The 21,130-nt window shown below is 36.7% G+C and overlaps 1 protein-coding gene across 1 annotated transcript; it reads right to left on the reverse strand.

The window, feature by feature from the left end:
* Window positions 1–642: 642 nt before the first annotated feature.
* Window positions 643–15,155, reverse strand: LOC135645602 (uncharacterized). The gene is made up of 12 exons (XM_065164144.1): window positions 14,570–15,155; window positions 13,932–13,980; window positions 11,995–12,432; window positions 5,963–6,249; window positions 5,678–5,881; window positions 5,405–5,602; window positions 4,168–4,242; window positions 4,015–4,081; window positions 2,811–3,912; window positions 2,690–2,734; window positions 1,245–1,313; window positions 643–1,062 (listed from the first exon to the last, which is right to left on the reverse strand). The coding sequence occupies exons 1-12, from the start codon at window positions 15,035–15,037 to the stop codon at window positions 1,023–1,025; spliced, it is 3,042 nt and encodes a 1,013-aa protein (XP_065020216.1). The 5' UTR covers window positions 15,038–15,155; the 3' UTR covers window positions 643–1,022.
* Between the last annotated feature and the right edge of the window lie 5,975 nt (window positions 15,156–21,130).

The following is a 21,130-nucleotide window of genomic DNA, read 5'->3' on the forward strand; positions in this document are numbered from 1 at the left end:
TTGAATAATGGAGGAGAAGATATGCTGTACAATCATAAATAAACAAGAGAGAGAATCCACTGTTTAACACCTTTGTGACACCACTGTTTTCTTCTCTCTCTCTCTCTCTCTCTTAATTGCCTCCCTTCCCAGAATCTTCATTTCTACATGACTCGCAGAACTCCCGACAACACTTTGAGTCTCTTCGGAGACATCTGATAAAATTAGAACGACAACGCACTTTGAGGAAATAGAAGAGCACACAAGATGAGAAAATAGGCACGTTGAAGTGAACCATAGCTTGCGGTGACTACGACGAGAAGCTTGCAGGATACAAGTGATCATCTGTGCATTAAAACCGAGACAAGAAGCCAAGCCATCACCATTGTGTTCGTGAATTGACCATGTCGCACATCAGTAGCATCATGCATATATATATATATATATATATATATATATATATATATATATATATATATATATATATATATATATATATATACTGTAGCATGCCAATATGATCTACAAACCGATTGTCTTCACTCACAGTCTGCTTACATGGATCAAATAGAGCAGCAGACAACCAGTCTACCAGTGTTTGCTGGAAAGTTCACTCTCTTCGAGTAACAGAGCAATGTGCGTTGAGTGACCGACAAAAAATGATTGGCGATCACAAGTCCAAATCTACTCAGGTTGATTTAGCATAAAACAAGGCAATCACATAACAAGCTTGGCAATTTTGTTTCTACACCAATGTGGTCAACTATCACTGCTACCATATCAGACATTCAAAACTGACAAGCATACACAGAAAACCATGTCTGCCATCAAAATCTCAGACACATCAGAATGAGTAAACTGCATCTCCTTTCTGAGGTGTGCTTGCCGCGGATTCAGATGCTTTCAACAAGATATGGCACATCCAAGCTAGCAGTAGTGGTACATCCTCTTTTTCTGCCTACACCACCCATCTGATTGGACGTTCATACTTCATCAGCACCATATTTGGACATCTCATATGCTCCAGCACTAAACTGCCATGCTTATCTCCTTCGATGAACTGGCGTGGTCGATCTTGACCTCCTGCGACAGAAAAGAAAAAAAAGAAATTGCAGAGTCAATATAAGCAACGGATGAAACCTAAAGAAGACCAATTCGGTGAAAAGTGGATCCAAAATATACTTTTCACCTTCACCTGGAGTGTAAATTGTTTTTAGGTGCAACACAATGTTAACCTCAGAAAAAAAAGAAGTTTCACCACTTACCTCCTTTCAGAAGAATAGGGAGAATGCCTGCGATGAGAGTGCTTCCTATGTGGAGACCGCGAAACTTGTCTAGAAATTGAAACATAGATACTAATTTGGTAAGTAAAAGCATAAGAAACAAGTACTGTTTCTGAATGATTTACTCCCTGAAACCAACCTGCAAGCTACACAAATTATCTTATCCTCTAAAAAGTATTCTTTAAATAGATCAGTGTGGAAAAACAAAACACAACATAAAGATCGCCATGACCTAACGTTTAGCCAGCATGCTATATCCGACAATCATCAACCATTTGAAAGTGCTGCTAAAGGAAGCATTCGAAAGTGGCTTGTTTTCAAGTATGTTATTTGAAATTTCAATTATTTCATCCATAATTTATAGATAAAACATTTGTTAGAGCTCTAAAAGTAATATTGAAAGCATGCTAATGACAAAATACAAGTATAAGATGATGTGATGAACAAATATCAAAAGAATGCAACACATTGCAGGTGATGTTCTAGATTGCAATTTCAGATCGTGCTTTCAGCAATACATTTTCCATGGAACAACTGAAAAATGATGGCTGTGTGAAAAATGTTGTTTACCATGATGTCACATAAATACTAACAGATAAAGTAGCAGGATCCCGGATTGAGGTCCATAAATATTCTGTGATGATTTCTTTACCACCTTAACCAAGTTAAAAATGAGTTTTATTTTAAGAATATAATGTTTCGGATTGGCTCCCAAACTGACATCAATGTTGGGCAATAAGCAAAACAAATCCTTGCAAATACATGCCGAACTAAGAGAGCAAGTATCGGAACCAAAGGATGATGCTTCCAGTCAAATAGTATTTACACGGGTCATATCGGACATGTCAGAAATACCACCCCACCAAATAGCACAGCAACGAATTAATAGCAGTATATAGACTACATTAACAATAGAAAAGCGCAAGACTTCTATAGAAGATCTCTTTTTTCAGAAACACGTGCAGTGAAAAACTATTTTCTGCCCTTGGTTCCTAAGACAATGAATGATACACCTGAAACTATAATGCCTACAACTAGAAAACTTGATACGCTAATTGAATGTGTATTTACTTTCCAGTCCTTTCATGAGGGTCCTTCATCCCTCTGGCTATCCCGGAATCTCTGCACCCATCAAATATGCATGCAAGTCCTCTAAACACAATAGCCATAACCACATCAGGTCCAAAGATTGACAAATATAACCCTAGACCCTTCTTTTAGTAATGGCTTACCAGCTTAATGAGACTAAATGCAAAATAGACATCTAACATGAGATTTAGATGTTAACACCATAATGCATGCCTTGCCACATCTAAGAATGAAGAGCAGTTGAAAATAATTAAGTTCCAACCTCTTGATGAAATACATAGTCCATCCTCATTATTAACTTATGCAGAAAGATTATCCTCAATATTATTCTACAATACCTGGTCCTAGACCTTGTAGGTGATGGTGACCGAGACTGCAGCCTCCTAAAACACACAAAAAAAAATCAAGATAAACATAATAAGAGCAATATATTTTCGCTAAATAAAGGTATAGATATACCTCTTTTTTGAGATTTCAGAAGGCTCATCACTTGAAATACTGCCATGACCATGCAATGAATTTTCCTTGCTATTTCTACCTCTATGGTTAGGGGATGGTGACCTTCTACTGTTATGCCTTAGATCCTTCGTAAGCCGTCTGGAATTGCCTTCCTTTTCATCCCTTGCTTTCTCCTTTCTCCCTTCAGTATCCTCTTTGTCTCTTTCCTTCTTATCTTTTAAGTTCCCCATTCTATTGTCCCTAGCATTTACTCCTCGTGTGATACCCCTCTCCTGAGATATCTCCTTTAAATTAATATTTTCCTTGAGTTTAATTTTATTTTCACGATTACCAGTATCAGTAGAATCAGAAGTTTTTCTGTCTGTCTTATCCGTGCCGGTTGATCCCTTCTTAACTGATTCTTTGTTGTGGCTCCTGCCTTCTGGATGGTTATTACTACTGGTAACAATTTTGGAGTCTCTGATGAGATTCTCGTTACCGACTGATTCTCCATCTTTACTGTTGCCACATATATATTCTATTCTCACTCCTCCCTTGCCAATTGTTTTAGCTTTGGACTCTGGAGAATTGGGATCATCTGAAGAAAATTCAGATGCCAGCCCACACTTGGCAGCTACATCATGTGAACTAATGCCAGATAAACTTTTATGTTCCCTTGCATGATTATGCAATTTACCATCAGGTATTGAAGCATCCAGGGACACAGAATTCTCAACATGATTTCTTGCATTGGATTTTTGTGAAGCATGTTTGTCTACTCTGTCACCGTTACCATCATGTGAACCTCTAACAGGTTCCCCCCTGTCATTCAGTATAATCTCGTTTTCAACATTTTTTGGTTCATTTCCAGAAGACCTACCATTACTACTCTGAACCAATGAAGGTTTGGATATTTGAGGTCCATCAGCATCATCTTCTTCATCTGAAGCGTAACTAGCAAGACCAAGTATATCACCACCAGGAGAGTGCAGGCTAGTACTTTCATTAACACCTTTATTTTCTTGGTTTTCTTTAATTGTTGTCAATACCTTCGCAGAAGCCTTGGGTTCTGAAACTATTGGAATAGGGATCTTATTGTTTCCAAGTTCATTGTTCTCACCTACTGCAGAAGAAAGATGTGACAAACTATGGAACATCTAAAACTAGCTTAACCATCAAATAGAAATTTGTCGAATTTGAAGTTTTTAGAAACAAGATTCTTTACCCTCAGCAGTCGGGTCATCTTCATTAAGAACTTTGGTAGCAATTTCATCAAAAAGCTCATCTGTGACCTGTTGATTCAAAATGGAGAAGCATCAAATAAAGTAAACCAAGAAATAAAGGAAGTCCAGTGTGCAAACCATTAGGCAAACAGAACCTTCAACAAAACTTCAGTTAGCACACGCTTTATTTCCTGGTTTATTGCTGCAGATCTGGCAGCTTGAGCATCGTCCTACATAGAACATGGAGGTATATTGGTCACAAGAACAAGAAGCTTCTTGAATGCATCATATTCTGATTGTGGAATAAGCAATTTAAGCAATGAATGGGAAACAGAGATGAGAAACTAGATGTGCAAAGCTAGAAGTACTTGTTAAAGCATCATTAAGATAGAATGTTGGAAACCTCAATAACTTGCTATACCTAAGACCACAAACGACACTACAGAAAAAAGATAGCATTACAAACGGACAGAAGAGGATCAGTCCAGCCATGGACTGGCACAGGTCTGGTACCTGAAATTGCATTCCTTGGATAGATATATTGTGATATTTGAATATAAACAAAAAATTTAACACAATATTTTTATGTGAACATATTTTTATTGTTTTACTATTCTAATGTAATTTCATATTTGTAATCTTTAAATTACTTTTTCCACTTGGTTCCAAACCTACCAATCCTATCAATCTCAAATCCCAACAAGACAGAATGAGGCACTCAAAAGAAAGAAAGTTCGAAAGGAGTCTAACTTCCTCCTATTTTATAATATTGAAGTATTGAAGCATCACAATCTTCTACACTCAAAAATCTCCAACATTCTTTTTAGGGCACTGCATAGAGCCCAGGGTCCTTCAAGTTAATATGGAACTGACACAAACTAGAGAAGTGTTCTAAACTATTTTAAACAATCAAAGCAACAAACTGGGAAACAAAGTAAATGAAATACACTCCCCTACTAATTAGATATACATTACTAAGTAGAGATATGCAAGCCCAACCTCATTATTTTTCGATATAAAACTAACAAGGTATTGCACATAGATATCACAGTACAACTGCAAAAGCAGTCACATGGTCCATATAGAGGCACCAGTAGTCATTAGTAAACACTATTCCTGCAAAGGCAGTCACACAATCCACATAGGGGCACCAGTGGCATAGTCAATGGTGGCAACTATTACTGCAAAATCAGTCACCTGGTCCATAGAGAGGCACCAGTGGCATAGTCATTGGAAGGCACTATACCGAAGGGCATTGAGCACACAAATTTGGTTCATATAATTGGATAGTAAACACAATTTATAATTAACCAAGCAAATAAGGAAGTTTGTCATGAGAAGGCATGTAATTAAGCTTAAGAATAACTTGAATGTAATCATACAAGGAAATACCTCATCATCTTCATCATCATCAGTTGATTTGGCTGAATCAACACTCTTGTCAGCCTGATCAGCCTTCCTATATGATTTATCATCATCTTCAGATCCCATGGAATTGTGAGAACTCCCACTTTGGTGGCTGGCATAGGTACTTGCGATCACAGATTTATTCTTTATAATTTCTTCTCGAAGCCAATTAGGTACTGCAGCCTGGAGTTTCAGAATCATGAATGTTGATAATTGTTAAATGAGGATAAAGAAATTAGAGGAAATAACTTAAGTTACCTTTTTTGGGCGTTCAGAAATATTGAAAGGACCACTAGCATCTGCAGGGAACATTGGTGCTTGATTAAGTGATGTCCCAGTGACTAAGCCAAAAGGTGCAGTGGTAGGTGGTACACCAGGCCTGAAGTTGGGTCCAGGTAGCCTTCCATAAACTGGGGAAGGATGTGGCCCCAAAGAAGGCTGCGGTGCAAAAGGAGGTTCCAACTGTAAAGAGGAACAGCATATTAATGTCAGAAATTTGAATATACAAGAGACAAAAAAATTGGTGAAGCCAATATTTGCAACCTGTGTCACAGATTGTGCTAAAGAAACTTGGGGGAAAACCCCTGGAACAGTTGGAGTCCAAGCATTCACAGACATGGCAGTTGCATCACGATCCATCAACCCCATAGTCTGAGTTGGATCAGCAGGACCATAACTAACTTTTGTATGTGGTTCAAATTCAGAAGCAGGCCTAGGCTCAAAATCCAGAGGTTTGTTGCTGGCATCAGTTAGTGCTGCCTGTGGATGGATGAACCCTTCTTGTGCAGATAATACAGGCAAAGGGAATTGATTTACAGCATCTCTGTTACCTGATTTTACAATGAAAAGTCATTTGCACTAAATTCAAGAAGCATTAGAAGCATAGAAATGCATCACATCTTCTGACACCAGGTGTAATGCCAGCACAGGGACCACTCCCATCATAACTATAGGTTTTTGTATTCTTAAAGTGACCACATATTCCTAACATATACAGATGGTGAAATAAAGATTAACAAATTCACAATCTGATTCATATGACCTCTTAAATCATGGATAAGTGATCTGAAAGAGAAAGTCCTCTAGCCTTATTGAATCAAAATTCACAAACTTGGGATGTCATAGTTTTTAGGTTCTTTTTTCAGACTTAAATCTCCAACAATTTTCATGTTCTGCATCACATTAAATACTTCCTAGTGGAAGCCTTTTCAAAGCCTCTTCTCGTATCAAATTATCAAAAAAAGAAAAAGAAATAGCAGATTAGCAATGAAATCAGATCCACAATCACTCATGATTGTCACAATGCTAACCCACTATACCACCCCCAACACCAGAAAATGAAAGAAAACCCATCCAAAACTAACCCAATAAAAGATGGAAAACTTGAGTTCACAGGAGAAACTCTCAGTGATGAATCATCTGCCATATGTTGGCACCTGCATAAACTTTCCAAAGTCACTAAAGTCTTATTGATCGAGAATGATATGAAATGAATGCCAACGAACATTGAACAATTAAAGAAAAGCATTGAACACTTTGTGCCAGTGATTTAAAAAGACACTCGGGCGCTCACCTAGGCGCTTAGGCAAGGCCCGAGCGCCTCGTTTAAGGGTCACGTGGCATGCTTTAATGAGGGGTCATCTGAGCGCTCGCCCGAGCCCAAGCACTGGGTGCTTCGGGCGAGCACCCGATTGATATAAGGTGATCGAACCGCTTAAATTTGCATTAGTTGGTTCGATTGAACCAACTAAAACACATAGTTATATCAGCGTGCGACCCCGACTCTCAACCCTATGCACGCTTCTCTCTTTGTTTCCGCCACCGATGATTTCTCCCTCTACGTTCGTCGCCGACGATTTCCCCCGCTACCTCCAAGTCTTCCTCTGTCGCCGACTGAGTCTCCTCAGCTTCCACTACTGTCTGTTGTCGTTGTCCACTGCCTGTTGCTGTCCGCTACCTCTTGCTAACCGCAACTCCGCAGCTCCAGCTGCTATTTGCTGCCTGCGACTCAGCTTCTTATCGCGACTTCTTCGGTCTCTACTCTTCCCTACTACTGTTAACAGTAAATATATTATTAACAATAGATTATTAATTATTATTTAAAATAATATTTATTTATTGGATTAATAATATACTATTTAGATTTTAACATTGCTAATCTTTGTTTTTAATTTAATATCATATTTTTATTTAAATAATTATATTTATTAATTATATTATATATATTTTCTATTTTAATATTTTAGAACACCTCGCTTTGCTCGGGCGAGCGCCTCGAGTGTTTTGGGACCTTAGCGTCTTTTGGCGCCTATCACTTTTTAAATCACTGTTTTGTGCACATCTAACTTATTCGCACTCATGTCAATACTTCGACCCAACAGTATGACTTTCAATCCCCTCCCCCTTTTATATGTGCTTCAAACAACAAAGGAACAGTTGACATCATATATCATCTTCCATCACAATTAAATAAACATGAAGATAAAAAACCATGTGTTCATTCAAACTTTCATACCAATTGGTAATCGTACCCCATTTGCGAGTCTCTGCTTATCAATTTCTATGGGTACTCACAAGTTCCTATGTTTACCATTCAGTGAACAATATCATGCAATTTTAACTATGATCAAAACATATTAATATCATCAAAGGTTGCTCATATTTTAGTTCATTTCTTAGCATTATAGCAAAAAATTGGTAAAAACAAGCTAGAATGCAACAAACTAAACCTATCTTGCCCAATTTTCTCAATTCTAGCCAATTTCACAGTCACATAAAAAAAAATGTGACAAGGCGAAGAAGAGTAAAAGGAAAGGTCAAGTTGGAATAAAACCAACAAAAGAAAACTATGACCAAGCATGTGAAGAGGAAAAGATAACTAGTGTTTTCAAATGGCACTTGGCCGCTTGCTTAGGCAACCAAGCAAAGTGAGGCGTGGCCCGAACGCCTTGAAGATGGTTCATGCAAGGCAATTTAGACGGGCATGACTCAAGCACACACCTGAGCCAATTGAAGCCTTCATTCAGGTTTCACTCGCTTGACTTTTGTTGATGTGAGTTGGTTTGATAGATCTAATTAAAGTCTTGCACTCCACCACACCACCCCTCGTGCCCCGGTCCCCATCTACAAGCAGAAGAGAGAAACCCTACATTGCCATTTGTTCCTCTACTATACACTGTCAGCTCTCTTCCTCCGCCATACATCATCGAACATGGCTTTCCTCCACCCTATGCACCACCACAATTGCACTCCAAGGCCAATTAGTGACCATTAGCCATAATAGATAGCTTCCTCTCGCGGCAAAGGCAACCCTCCAGTGACTGAGTGGCTTCCTCACACACAGGGACCCTCTAACAATGTCTTCTTCTTGCGGTAACTCTCTCTCCTTACCATCTCATGTTCTCCCTTTTTCTCGTTCCCCTCCTCCATCGTCGTCACCCCCTCCTCTTATCGAGCCTCCTTGAACCCCAACAATCCACCTCTCCCTCCTACCTGATTCCTCCTCCCTCTTCCGCTCTATGTTGCTTGCCCATCTCCTTCCCTCTTGTTGTCCGGTCCCCTCCCTCTTAATCCTCCTTACTATCGCCTCCCTTCCCTCCCAATTCTTCCTTCTCCTCCTCCCCTGATAACTCCCTTCATAACTTCCCTTCTCCCTTCTTCCTCCCCTTTGTTCCCTTGTACCTGATTCATCTTCCTCCCTCTTCTCGTTCTTTTTGTTTCTTCCCCCTCTCCTTCCTTCTCATTGTCCCCTCACTCTTTCTCCTCCTTCATTGTCGCTCCCTCCACCTCCACCACCCTCATCCTCCTACTCCTTGATAGCTCCCTCCCAACCGATAACAGCCAAGCCTCCTCAAATCCCAATAGCCTCCTTTTTCCTCCTACCAAATTCCTCCTCCTCTCTCTTCTCATTATTTACATATATTAATTTTAATATTTGCAACCACCTAGTGTCTCATACATTTTGGCACCTTGGAGCCTTTTAGTGCCGGGTACTTTTCAAAACACTAGTGTTTACTGAAAAAGAACAAGACAGTGCAAGATGATCCCACCAGGAAAATATGCAGATCATGTATGGAAGATAAGTATATGTTCATACTATTATGTGATATTGGTCATCCGCCAGAAGCAGAAAGAAAAAGAATTTGACAGCTGAAGCATCTAGATCAGGATTCACCCTTCTTGAGATGGGAAATCCCAGTTTCATGGTCTAGTTACCAAATCACCTTTAGAAATGTTTGGAATCAGTTGAAATATGATGGAATCTATAAATAAATGGTCAAAATCAATCAAAACTAATTGAGATCATTCCATTAAGTAAACATTAGTTCTTATCAGGGAAGAGCAATAGCTGCTATTTGCAGTAGCCAGCAAAAGAGGAGACTTATCTTGCTGTTGCCCTCTTGTCATTGCCTATTTGCAGCCATAACTCACCTCCTCTATACTGCTAAGCTATATATATGCCTCAAACACCAACGGTACCATTGTGAGTAAAAAAAAGACATCATGCAAGTGATGAGCAACAGGTAAGTTATGGGCATGGCATTTATTGATTAATCCACAAGACAACATCTCCACAAAAGTGCTGGTTCTACAATTTTAAGTGATTATTTTTTTACAGGCAAACCAAATCACCTTATCCACTTCATCTAATAGTTCAAACTTTAAACCATAATAATATATTTTAAAAAGATTTTTTACAATTATTTTGAATATAATTATATTATATTATATCATATTCTCTCTCTGTTTTTTTGAACCAATGATACCAATAATCTTTGTGTCAATAAGGAACCAGATACAGTTCATCCAACAACATGTACTATACCAACCACTATTCAACACAGTTTAGCTAGCAGCACTTGAATCCTTAACATCCTCCAACATTTGTATTTTGAAAAGAAATAGCCCTCAGTAGGTTGCAGGTAGCTACACTTTTTCTTGTACAAGTGGTCACATACTCTTAAAGAGTTACATGTCTTGAATTAAACAAAGGGTTTAACATCATCTCCTAACCCAACATTCTCTAAAATAAATCCTGAAATGCACCTTCCGCTATATCTATTGTGCCATCTTAACTATGAACTAGAGGAATATTCCACACAAGAAACGCACAGGATTGCATGGAGAGAACCTTTCTTGACCAGCAATTTGGTTTTCAATAACATTCCAAGATGCAAATGCTATAAAATTTTTCATTTCAAAGATGGAAGAAAAATAATGAACAAAGATACAAAAGAAACAGAAACATACAGCTTAATCACAATTACGAACTGAAATGAAACAAGTGATATGTCCATCTGATACCAGCCTTAACTGAGCACTACTTTGGAAATCATAAATGATCACCACAATGTTGGTCAATATAGAAAAAGGGATACCTAAAACTTAAACTACCTCTCATCTCTCTTCATTTCCACCTCATCTATCAGTGACATAATATGTAAGGCGCATGGAATTTATTGTTCAGGAATTTTGTCTTCATGTTCACTTCATATAGTCCTTGAGTACTCCAGAAGATAAAATTTTCAGTAACAAGGATGTCAAGACGAGATCCACTACGAGTTTGTGCACCAAAAGTTCTCTTCGTTGATTCCTCCATCAAGTACTATTCCTAGATTAATTTAGTTTCAAAATGAATCTCATAAGATGTGATTACACTCTATATCATCAATCTACTTTAGAAAATTTATCCACATCAATGCACCTTCCACCATAAGGGCAAGTTAATTTTAACTGAATAAAGAGTTTGAATATAGTTGCCAACAATTCCAAGACCAACTAAAATCCCTCAATCCATCTACTAATTGTACATGCGGCAGCCAGGTAAAGGTGATATCTAGTGTATCATATCAGACTTTTAAGTTGGTGACGATATAGCGACCGTTTCAAAATTGCACATGCTTCATTTATATTAACAAGTGTAATATAAACAGAGCGGGCCAGAACATATCTAAGTACCTGCACATGACCTTTCTGAAAATCACATAAGGAGATTTAATTTAAAAAACACACCTCTTTGCTTAAAGTTGGGATCTATAAAAAAAGTACTACACAATTTATGACCAAGTAGTAATAAAGTTTTAATACCTAATTCCAGCAATATGATTATTTAACAGTAAGATGCCTTAGAATAGATTTTCAAGATAATCAATAAATTGAAGTCCACTAGTTGTTAAGCGAAAGAAGAAAAAAAAGGTTGTGAAAAAGAAAATATGATCTATTTTCTTATAATCAAAGAGGAAATGACAGAACTACATATATGCACATTGGTGTTTACGTCACACTGATAACATTTACCACATATCACTGACAACTATGAATAATTTGTTAGTTAAACTAAAACTGATTGCTTTCAGAGAACTGTCTCAATCTGACAACTGATACAAAAATGTGACTAAAATTTTCATAAAGATACAGCTCAACTATCTTATAAAGTGCAAATAAAAACATTTTAGCTAAACTACAAAGAATTTTTTCTGAGATCATTAACAGGAAAAAGGCCATTTCCATTTATGATGGTACCAAAACTTGGTACTTCATTCACAGCCAAATAGAAATACTAAGTGAAACTTTACCTGGAACAGAAGAATAACTATAAGGTACCTCCTTCTCATAAATGGATGAAGTTGATCCAAAATTTCTTGCAGGCGAATTATGATCTTTGTGTGGCGCAACAGCTTCTTCTCCAGCATTATAATGCATATGTGAGTCTGCTACATATGGAGCAGGGAATGATGCATATCCATGCGAATGATTAACTTGTTTCTGTTGATCCAAGGCATAGTTGGGCAGCTGTTGGTTAATTGACTGAGAAAGTGAAGATTGTTGAGCATCTAAAGGAGGACCAGTTGCGTTGTGTATTTGATCATGATAGGTGTAACTATGCTCTTCCATTCTTCCAACAGGCATAACCTGTGAATGCACTTGATGATTATCTGTCACTGACTTGGCAGCAGCCCATGCTTTAGCCCGTGTAGCCCAGTCATCCTCCGTGTTGTATGAAAGGTTTCTTTCTGTCGACAAATTGAAGGAATAACAAACCAGCATACAAGCCACAGAATACCTAAATGACTAAACATTCAAGTATTGGTTTTTAAGAGAAAAAAAAAATACAGAATCACATAAATATTAATAGATCAAGATCAAGGTAATTTGTATGGCTCCACTCATTTGCAGTATAACATATTATCAAACATGTTAACAATGGACACCAAGCAGTAACACCCTGCAGTTCTTTTACTTGTAGCATATATAGAAGGACAAAAAAAATGAGAATGATGTGTTTAACAATTATGAGAAGGATAAAAAGTTTAGAAGTTTCCATTATTCATAATTCCCCGGCGAGTTAGATGGTCAGTGTAGTGCTGATTCGTGATCATTTCTCAAGAAAGAAAAAGGTTTAAAAAGAAAATGAAGACAATAATTCATTATGAATGGAATGTCTTGATTTTTTTTTTTTTCGACTTTCTGCCCAAGAGAAAAGACTTCCATCAACAAAAATTGCATGTGATATGTAGCAAAACAGGAAGACAGAAGAGAAATAGTTATATCCATATAGATCCAAGTTGGTCAACTCTACGTGAAGAAGAGCCTAAACCTAAGCCCAACCAAGTAACTTAGCTATTCAAGATGGTGATTGGCAGAGAACGACCCTGCTTCTTTGCCAAACTAACAGATAGAAATAATTTTACTTGAATAAACTTACATTTCTAAGAAATAATATCTTTGCATATATTTTAATCACTCATGGTTTCTCATAAATAATAAGAAACTTTTGTTACACATAAAGGGCATCAAATGATGATCTTTATCCTTCATGTATTGGGATCACAGAATTCATTTCCAGGTAAACGATCCACAACTTGTGTAGATGAATGGCTTGTGCTACTATACTAACAAGGCAAATCAAATAAAATTAGTGATGTAAAATATTATCATCCCCAATAACCAACACCTCCATCTAAAGAGTCTGGGGAAGCATCAATTTGGGAAAATGACAGATGCATTTCAACATCTAATTAGCTCATTATATGCAATTTGGATGGGTAGAGTATACTGGAGTTGAACACAAGGGAATTGTTCTTTGGTCAAGTAAAACAAGATACATGGTAAAAAGTGAAGAACAGCATGCCAAACACAATACTGTAAAAGGTTCGCCAGCCTCTATCAGACTGGATAAATTAAAACTAATTGATATTGAGATCCTAGCCAGTACGAGTTCAGCAAGAGAGAAACACAATGAAACAATGACGAGTAGTTAGCAAATTGAGATATCAAATTAAGCTAATGTGACAACTGATCAATCCTGGTAATAAACTCGTACACAGAAAGAAGAATCACATGTGTTGATTCAAAAACTCATAACATGAATGATTTTTCCCGACATAGTGCTACCACATATCTACATGCTAAAAGAATATTATTCTGATAATGAACTCTTCTTGTGGATGTAAATGTCAAATGATCCAAGTATGGCTTCAATTCCGCAGAATGCTTGAACATTAAGCCTGACCTGGGTATTCCCATCCTTGATGTTGAGCCCAAGATGGGCCTGTCCATTGCTGCAAAAAGAAATTGCAGAGAAATGTCAGAAAACCAGAACAAAGAAAAATGGCATGTGTGTAGCCAGCCCCATCAGGCTATTCTTCTAATACATGGATCATCTTTAGTGTATATTAGAATAGACTGATTCGAAAGATAGTTTTAATCTTATCAATCATCTGTTCTTCTATCAACCAGGAGTCCCAATAAGAAAAGGATATCAATGAAGTCATCGAATCATAGTTTTTCTATTACATCAAATGACATAACGCTCACACATGAACTCGAACCTGATACCTATCCCTTCGTGCAACGACACACTAACCAACTCGGATGTCTCAGCAGAGACATCGAATCACAGTTGTTTAGATACAAATACAACACTAAACAAGTAGCCACAGCCCGGCTAACAACCACCATCGCCGGTAGCCTTGCTAGTAGCACATCCAACCATACCCCACATGCTAAAGCTGTTCTAAAAGCAAAAACCCTTCCAACAAAAGAAGACCTAGGTGTTCTACAAGTTTCCTAATGAAACAATCGTCCGATTGGTGATAGTATTAAATAAAAACCACAACTTACGATGACGAGAGGACAGAAGAGGCTCACCTGCTGAGGTGGTGGAGGATAAGCTGTGGAGGGAGGCGGCGGGGACGGAAGGCGATGCTGGTGAGGCGGCAGCGGCACGTGGTGAGGCGCGGGAAGAGGGGGATGAGGATGGTACTGGTTGTGGAAAGGCGGCGTCGACTGCACGGCATACGGTGGCATGGGTTGGGGGTAAGGTGGGGGAAGAGGCGGAAGAGGGGGGTGGTGGTGCTGAAGGTGGCTCTCCGGGTGAACCCATTGCTGCTGCTGCTGCTGATGCTGAGAGGGAATCGTAGGAGGGGGAGGAGGCGGAGATGGATAGTGGTGTGGATGGTGGTGAGGGGGAGGAGGAGGGTAGGAATAATTAGTGGTGGGTTGGGGTGGATGATGGTAGGGATTAGGGAAGGGGTTCTGTTGCGGCGGCTGATGCTGTTGATAGGGATCTCCGCCACCTCCTCCTCCGGTGAAGTGGCGACCTTGAAACGAGTCCATCAACAAGAGAGAGAGAGAGAGAGAGAGAGAGAGAGAGAGAGAGAGAAGAAGGCCGGGAGCTGATGGTGGGAATTAGGGATTGCGAGAGGCTATTTGAGACGAAACGACCGACGCGGATGTACTCACGAATAGTGCGGTTCGATTTGAGCTGGGAGTTATACCATATTTCTCGGGCCACACTACTGCTTCAGCCCATCCAATAATTGGGCCTCTATGAAGCCCGATTAATTATACTTGCCTAATAACAATAATGCTACTAATAAATCTCTCGTAGAATCATAATAGAGATTATGCCAATTTCATTAATGGATTTATTTTTGTACTCTTAATGTAATTTCATTGATCGTGCGGTGGTGGTTCGATTTATTTCATTCGATTATGATCATGACAGTCATCTGATGGACTTTTGCATATATTCTATCATTTATCATTTAAGAGGAATGATAGGATTTGTATTGTTGTACGTATCTTTCTTTGGTTAACGTTGTATTATTTTTTTTATGATAAAGGAATGATCTAATATATGTTATTTTAAAGAGTTAAAATAATCATTGTATGTCTGATAATGAAGGATATTTTTTTTATTTTGATTTACATATTTACTTAATTAATGTACTAAAATAAATCATTCCATAAGAGTATATCGATAAACCATCATTATATTTTATACAACTCCCAATCATAATTGAAAATAAGCATAAGATTTTTTATAATTATCATTATATATATTTGTGACATTCTATTTTATATTATTAACTCTTTTATTTTCTTATATCATCACTAATTTTGTGAGAATATTCTATACAAAATATAAACCCAAACTTATGAAACTCCCAAAAAAAAAATTTATTCCTCTAGTAAAAATTTTTTGTCAATCCTAAATCCATACCATAATAACTACAAATTCTTTTTCCCAGCAAGGAAGCTGAAGCAACTATAAGAAATCAACATTGTCTTAATGAAATTATGTATTAGACTTAACCAAGGAAAAAGTTGAGTGTAAATGAATCTCTAAAATCAGTCTCTTTTTACTTAACAAATATAATTGAAAATTTATTTTCTCTAACTTACATCTCTTCGCCTTAGAGATTTTTGACGATGATCGTCTTTAAACTACCGTTGATATCTTCATCTGTCAATATTTTTCTAATCACTATACGAGACAATACAAGAATGTTATATTCTCATATATATTTATATTTTTAAATAATTTTTATTATTATTAATCGGGATTATCAATATCTCCATAGATTATATTACTATTCTGTAAGTGAAAAGGGATATAGTAAGTTTTTACAGTATTTGTAAGAGTATACACTTAAAGATTAGATTATCAATTGATATGAACCTAATTTTTTACATTTAGATTAGAAGCATGAAAATATCATTATAAATATTACTTAAGAACAAAGGTCTTGGCTTGTTCTGATTAAGAATTTGAATTTTCTACATCAAATTTGATTAAAAAATTATAATACTTTTGCTTCATTGCTTTTTATAGTCCATCTCATGTTGCCCAACATTCAGCACAAAGGGTTAGTGGCAAGGTGAGTATTTTGTCTAACAAAGATACTACTAGTAAATGTATTATCATAAAATAAAATTTTATTGGCTCTAAAAGCCATGGAGGCATCAGATGAGTTTGGGAGAACTTAAGAAATCTGAGCACAAGGGGATCTATGGCTATCTTTAAGCATGCTTAAAACCTCACATGGAGTAGGATTGGGAGGAACAATTGTTAAAATTGTTCATGGAATCCAAAAAGTAGTGCCAATGATGGATACAATGGATTTAGATAATTGATTATTTACATGAATTTCTTCTTTTAACTTATTGTCATTTTATTATTCATGCATCTAGTTAAAATAAAATTTTAAATTTAATTATATCATATCTAAAAAATATTTTAAGAAATGATTAGAAAAAAAATATAATTAAATGAGTCTTCTCCCCCTCTATCCACGTAACAATGTAAGAAACCAGATAATCAATAAATAGATCTATAATAAGTTTTAACTTTTGAATGAATATTTAGACTCCAAGCGACTTTTAAAACTTTTCAATACTTATTTTTTAATTATTTTATCCTTCTATTAGATATTTATAAATATTTTTAAAAATAACAAACTGAGAAGAGTGTAAGCTCCATACCCACCGATCATCATTAGTCTCCCTTGATAAATGAATATCATAAAATTTTTAATTAAACTTGGATGAAAAATTAGTTAACCAATGCACAAAAGGATATTTTTATCGGATCCCACCAAATTTCTCAAATCAATTCTAGATATAACAATAATTTGATAAATATCTTTTCAAATGAAGAGATTTTTTAATACTTAAGTTTTAAGGGTTCAACAACCATGCATGCTTGGTAACGAAAACCTTTCGATTATAGATATCCTTTAGAGAGTTAAAAAAAGAGTTTAAACTCAACTTCCTTTAGTCCATAGCTAAGAATCTATGATATTTTTTGAATTATCCCTAAGGACAAAGAGATATATAATAGTCAAAGCCCTCAAGCCTATAAAGAAAAAACATATATTATTTATGAATTTTAGCTTTCATTATCTCATGATGTGTGGAGTTATCTCGAGGGATAATTTATGTTTGAGGTCAAATATTCTACAAAGTTAAATAATATTCGTGTTCTTACTTACTCTAATCGATAATTGTCCAAATAGTATTCATACCCTTATTTACTCTAGTCGATAATTGTCCAACCTCATCATGTCAATCACTTTTTTAAAATATTTATAATTAAGTCAGCTACATGATTCAATAAACCACTTCTTCAAATTGGTCATATTCCCGTCAATCGATAAGAACATCCTTTTAAATGGTCATATAAATTGGCTATATTATTAAATTAGTTGCTTCCTCGAGGTGGTGGCACCTCAAGATAATTAATTTAGTTCATCAATATTATTGTATATTCTAATTGTTTGCATAATCAAATCATTATTTTTTAAAATCGATTACCCTCTAATATGATCATTGCCAAGTTAGCCACATCGTTAAGTTTGGCCACCCCTTCAAGTTGATCATGCACAGGTAATTCCTAAATCACTTTTGTTTTTAACTTGTAAATGCCTAACTCATCTTGAGGTTGTGGCTTTGATCATCTGCAAACCACTTTGCATCTCAATGTCTATTGTGATAGTAAGACTTTCATTTGACTTAGTGAAGAAGCTAATTAATGGATAAAAATAAGTATCCAAATCATCCTTGATACATCTATCCAAGATCAAAAAAATAAAAAAAGTTATAGTTTCCAATATGATTATAGTGTTCCATTTGGGCACGATGCATATGGTTGAGACAAAAAAAAAAAAAATCTAAAGTGTTTCAAATGAGCATGATACATCCATCTAGAACAAAGATACAGTGTATCACATTAAAAATATCTAAAGGAATCTATCATATTAAAAATATCTTCTCTTTGGGTATGTATCCATTCATTAAGAACAAAGAAGTATCTATGAGAGGACCAAAATGTCTCCTTGTGGTCGTACAAAATAAGAAAGTAACTAAAGAATCACTTAATCATTTGTAATCCATGTAATGATGATTAAGGTTTCAAAACAAATATTATGCTCTACTCTTATCTCTAAGTATAATCGAGACAAATGATATGATAATTATTATAGACCAATCTATACTTAACATATAAAATTTAATCAGTGCTTACCATATATGTCATATATAATTTTTAAAATTACGAAGAGCCTATTGGATATATTTTATCAACATAATATCTAAAAGAAATATTTTCTTATTAAATCAACGGTTACAAAACTTACCCCATATAAAGTAATCGCTTTAGGTATATCTTTGTTTTGAGTTCATTAAATAAATATTAAAATAATTATTACTTATTACACCCACAATAAACAAATATTGACTTCAACATTAGTGATGTTTTAATGGACGTAATATTATATTTTTTTTATAGAAATAGACTGAAATAAGATATATGAGATATGTGTATTTTTTTTAATCAAATAATAATTTTTACATTTCATCCTTTCAAAAGATTTTTTTTTTATCATTTTAGACACGATTTTATTGTATCAGATAAATAACCAAAATCGACTATATCATAATTCTAATAATGAGTCTAATTTAAAAGGTTTTGTAGTAAACAGTGATACACATAATTTATATATTACATTGCAAAATAACTATCCACCATCTTCGCATTTAGTTGATATGATCAAAATTTTCAAAGTTGCAAGTAAGTCGTCTTATTTTTCAATCTAAAAATGTAAGACTAATTTAATACAATAATAATAATAATATTATTATTAAATATATAATAATATAATAGATTTGTGACTCGAAGGTCTTTTAAGCTCATGCTTTCTCTCTCTTCATCAAATTGAAGATTTTCTAAGTAAAATATGACAACTTCATCAAATAAAATATGATAAGATCATTTAGTCCCGTTGACTAATTTATGCATCCGCCGAATCCAGTGCGATCTACGCAACCCACCGCAAGCTGGTTTCACTTGCAGCAATATGCCGATGGTTACGTGAGTCAAACCCATGCATGGTTCTCACACTTCCCCCGCAACGTCAGTCTCATCTAATAATAATATGATGGGTCCCAATTCATCGGATATATATATATATCTGTATTCCATGACTTGTCCGCACGATTCGTGGCCTAAGTCGGCTCCATGGTCGTCGGTTGCCGATCTTCTGTATTGCTCCAGCCAACAAACACGGTTCCTGACACCCTCCTCGTCCACGGACATGCTGGTCCCCACCGCCGTTGCTGGCTTCCCATCCAGCCAGATAGAGAGGTTCCTGCTCCGAGCGACACAGATGATCTCGATTTCCTTTCTTTGGCGCCGATCGAATGTCACGCTTCAGTCAAGAAACACGGTTCCTCGACGGACATGATGCCCCACGTCGTCGCTCCCGACGTCCTGTCCGTCTTCTATGAGTCGGGATCGCGTTTCCTGCGTCGGAGAAAACAGTGGATCCCGATCACCTACTTCAGTGTCTTCAAATCGCCATAATTCGAAGCAATAATAGCTGATTCATGCATCCGTGCACAAACATACAAAGCAAGACGGCTAATTTTATAGTCGAACCACCATATATCCCCATAAGATGTGATATTTCGAGAATCTTTGACGGAAGCTTTTGCTCTTTCAAAGACGACGACACTTCGCAGTTCTACATGTCCCCTAATATATTAGACTCTACTCTTGGTTGTCGGCAGAGCATGGAATGGGCCTTACGTTCTATTATACGCTGCCAATTACGCTTATTTCCGTAATAATAAGGTGATTTACCACAAAACCCCTCATGTTTTCGCTTTTTACCATACAGCCGCTAACGTGATTGCCTACCTCTTCGTCGTTACCCGTCCGCCATCCAGGATGCAGATAAGGGCGATGTTTCTGGTGGGGTCCGCGTGACTTCTAATCACAAGTCTGGTAGATTACGGGTACGAACAAACTCGTAGGAAAAAAGTATGTTTTGAAGATGGAAAGCATCGCCTCCTTACCGACCGCGTTGAGCCGCCGCCCACGTGTCCGCCTCCGTACACAAAAGCCGCTCGCCGCAATCATGCCTCCAAGAACGTGCGGCGAAAGATCCACCACGTGTGATGATCAGGGACGATGACGTACGAAACTATCCGTCCTCCGTATTCCGTACTCCGTCTAATTAACCCTCAACGTTGACCAAAACATCACAAATGCCACTAAGGGAGTCTGTTACTGAAATACCCTCGTTGCTAATGGAGAACAACACGTAATTGCTGTTAATATCTCGGTTTAGATCGGCCCAATTTTGGCATTGAGAAAAGAGGGAAAAGGGTCTTTCAACTTGCTAGCCGACAGAGGTCGGCAAACCGATAAATCGGAAGTATAAAGCGGCCATAAACGATACAAAGCCAAATAACGTTTGGAAATTTCATGTGAAATGCCACGATATCAATAAATGTCAGTATCGTATCGCTGCTAATAAATCAATGGCTATCGACTAACAAATCATTAAGGGAGTGATTAAGTTAATGGTGTAAATAATCGAGTCATTATTAAGTCCTATAAGAGAGATCTTGAAACCCTTTCTC

The sequence above is a fragment of the Musa acuminata genome, chromosome BXJ3-8, assembly GCF_036884655.1.
Source record: "Musa acuminata AAA Group cultivar baxijiao chromosome BXJ3-8, Cavendish_Baxijiao_AAA, whole genome shotgun sequence".
NCBI lineage: Eukaryota > Viridiplantae > Streptophyta > Magnoliopsida > Zingiberales > Musaceae > Musa > Musa acuminata.

Coding starts and splice junctions, on each gene's coding strand:
- LOC135645602 (XM_065164144.1), bottom strand. CDS start 15,037: ATGGACTCGTTTCAAGGTCGCCACTTCACCGGAGGAGGAGGTGGCGGA. Junction 5,882..5,962: donor TAGCACAATCTGTGACACAG/GTTGCAAATATT, acceptor TCCTCTTTACAG/TTGGAACCTCCTTTTGCACC. Junction 4,082..4,167: donor TAACTGAAGTTTTGTTGAAG/GTTCTGTTTGCC, acceptor TTGAATCAACAG/GTCACAGATGAGCTTTTTGA.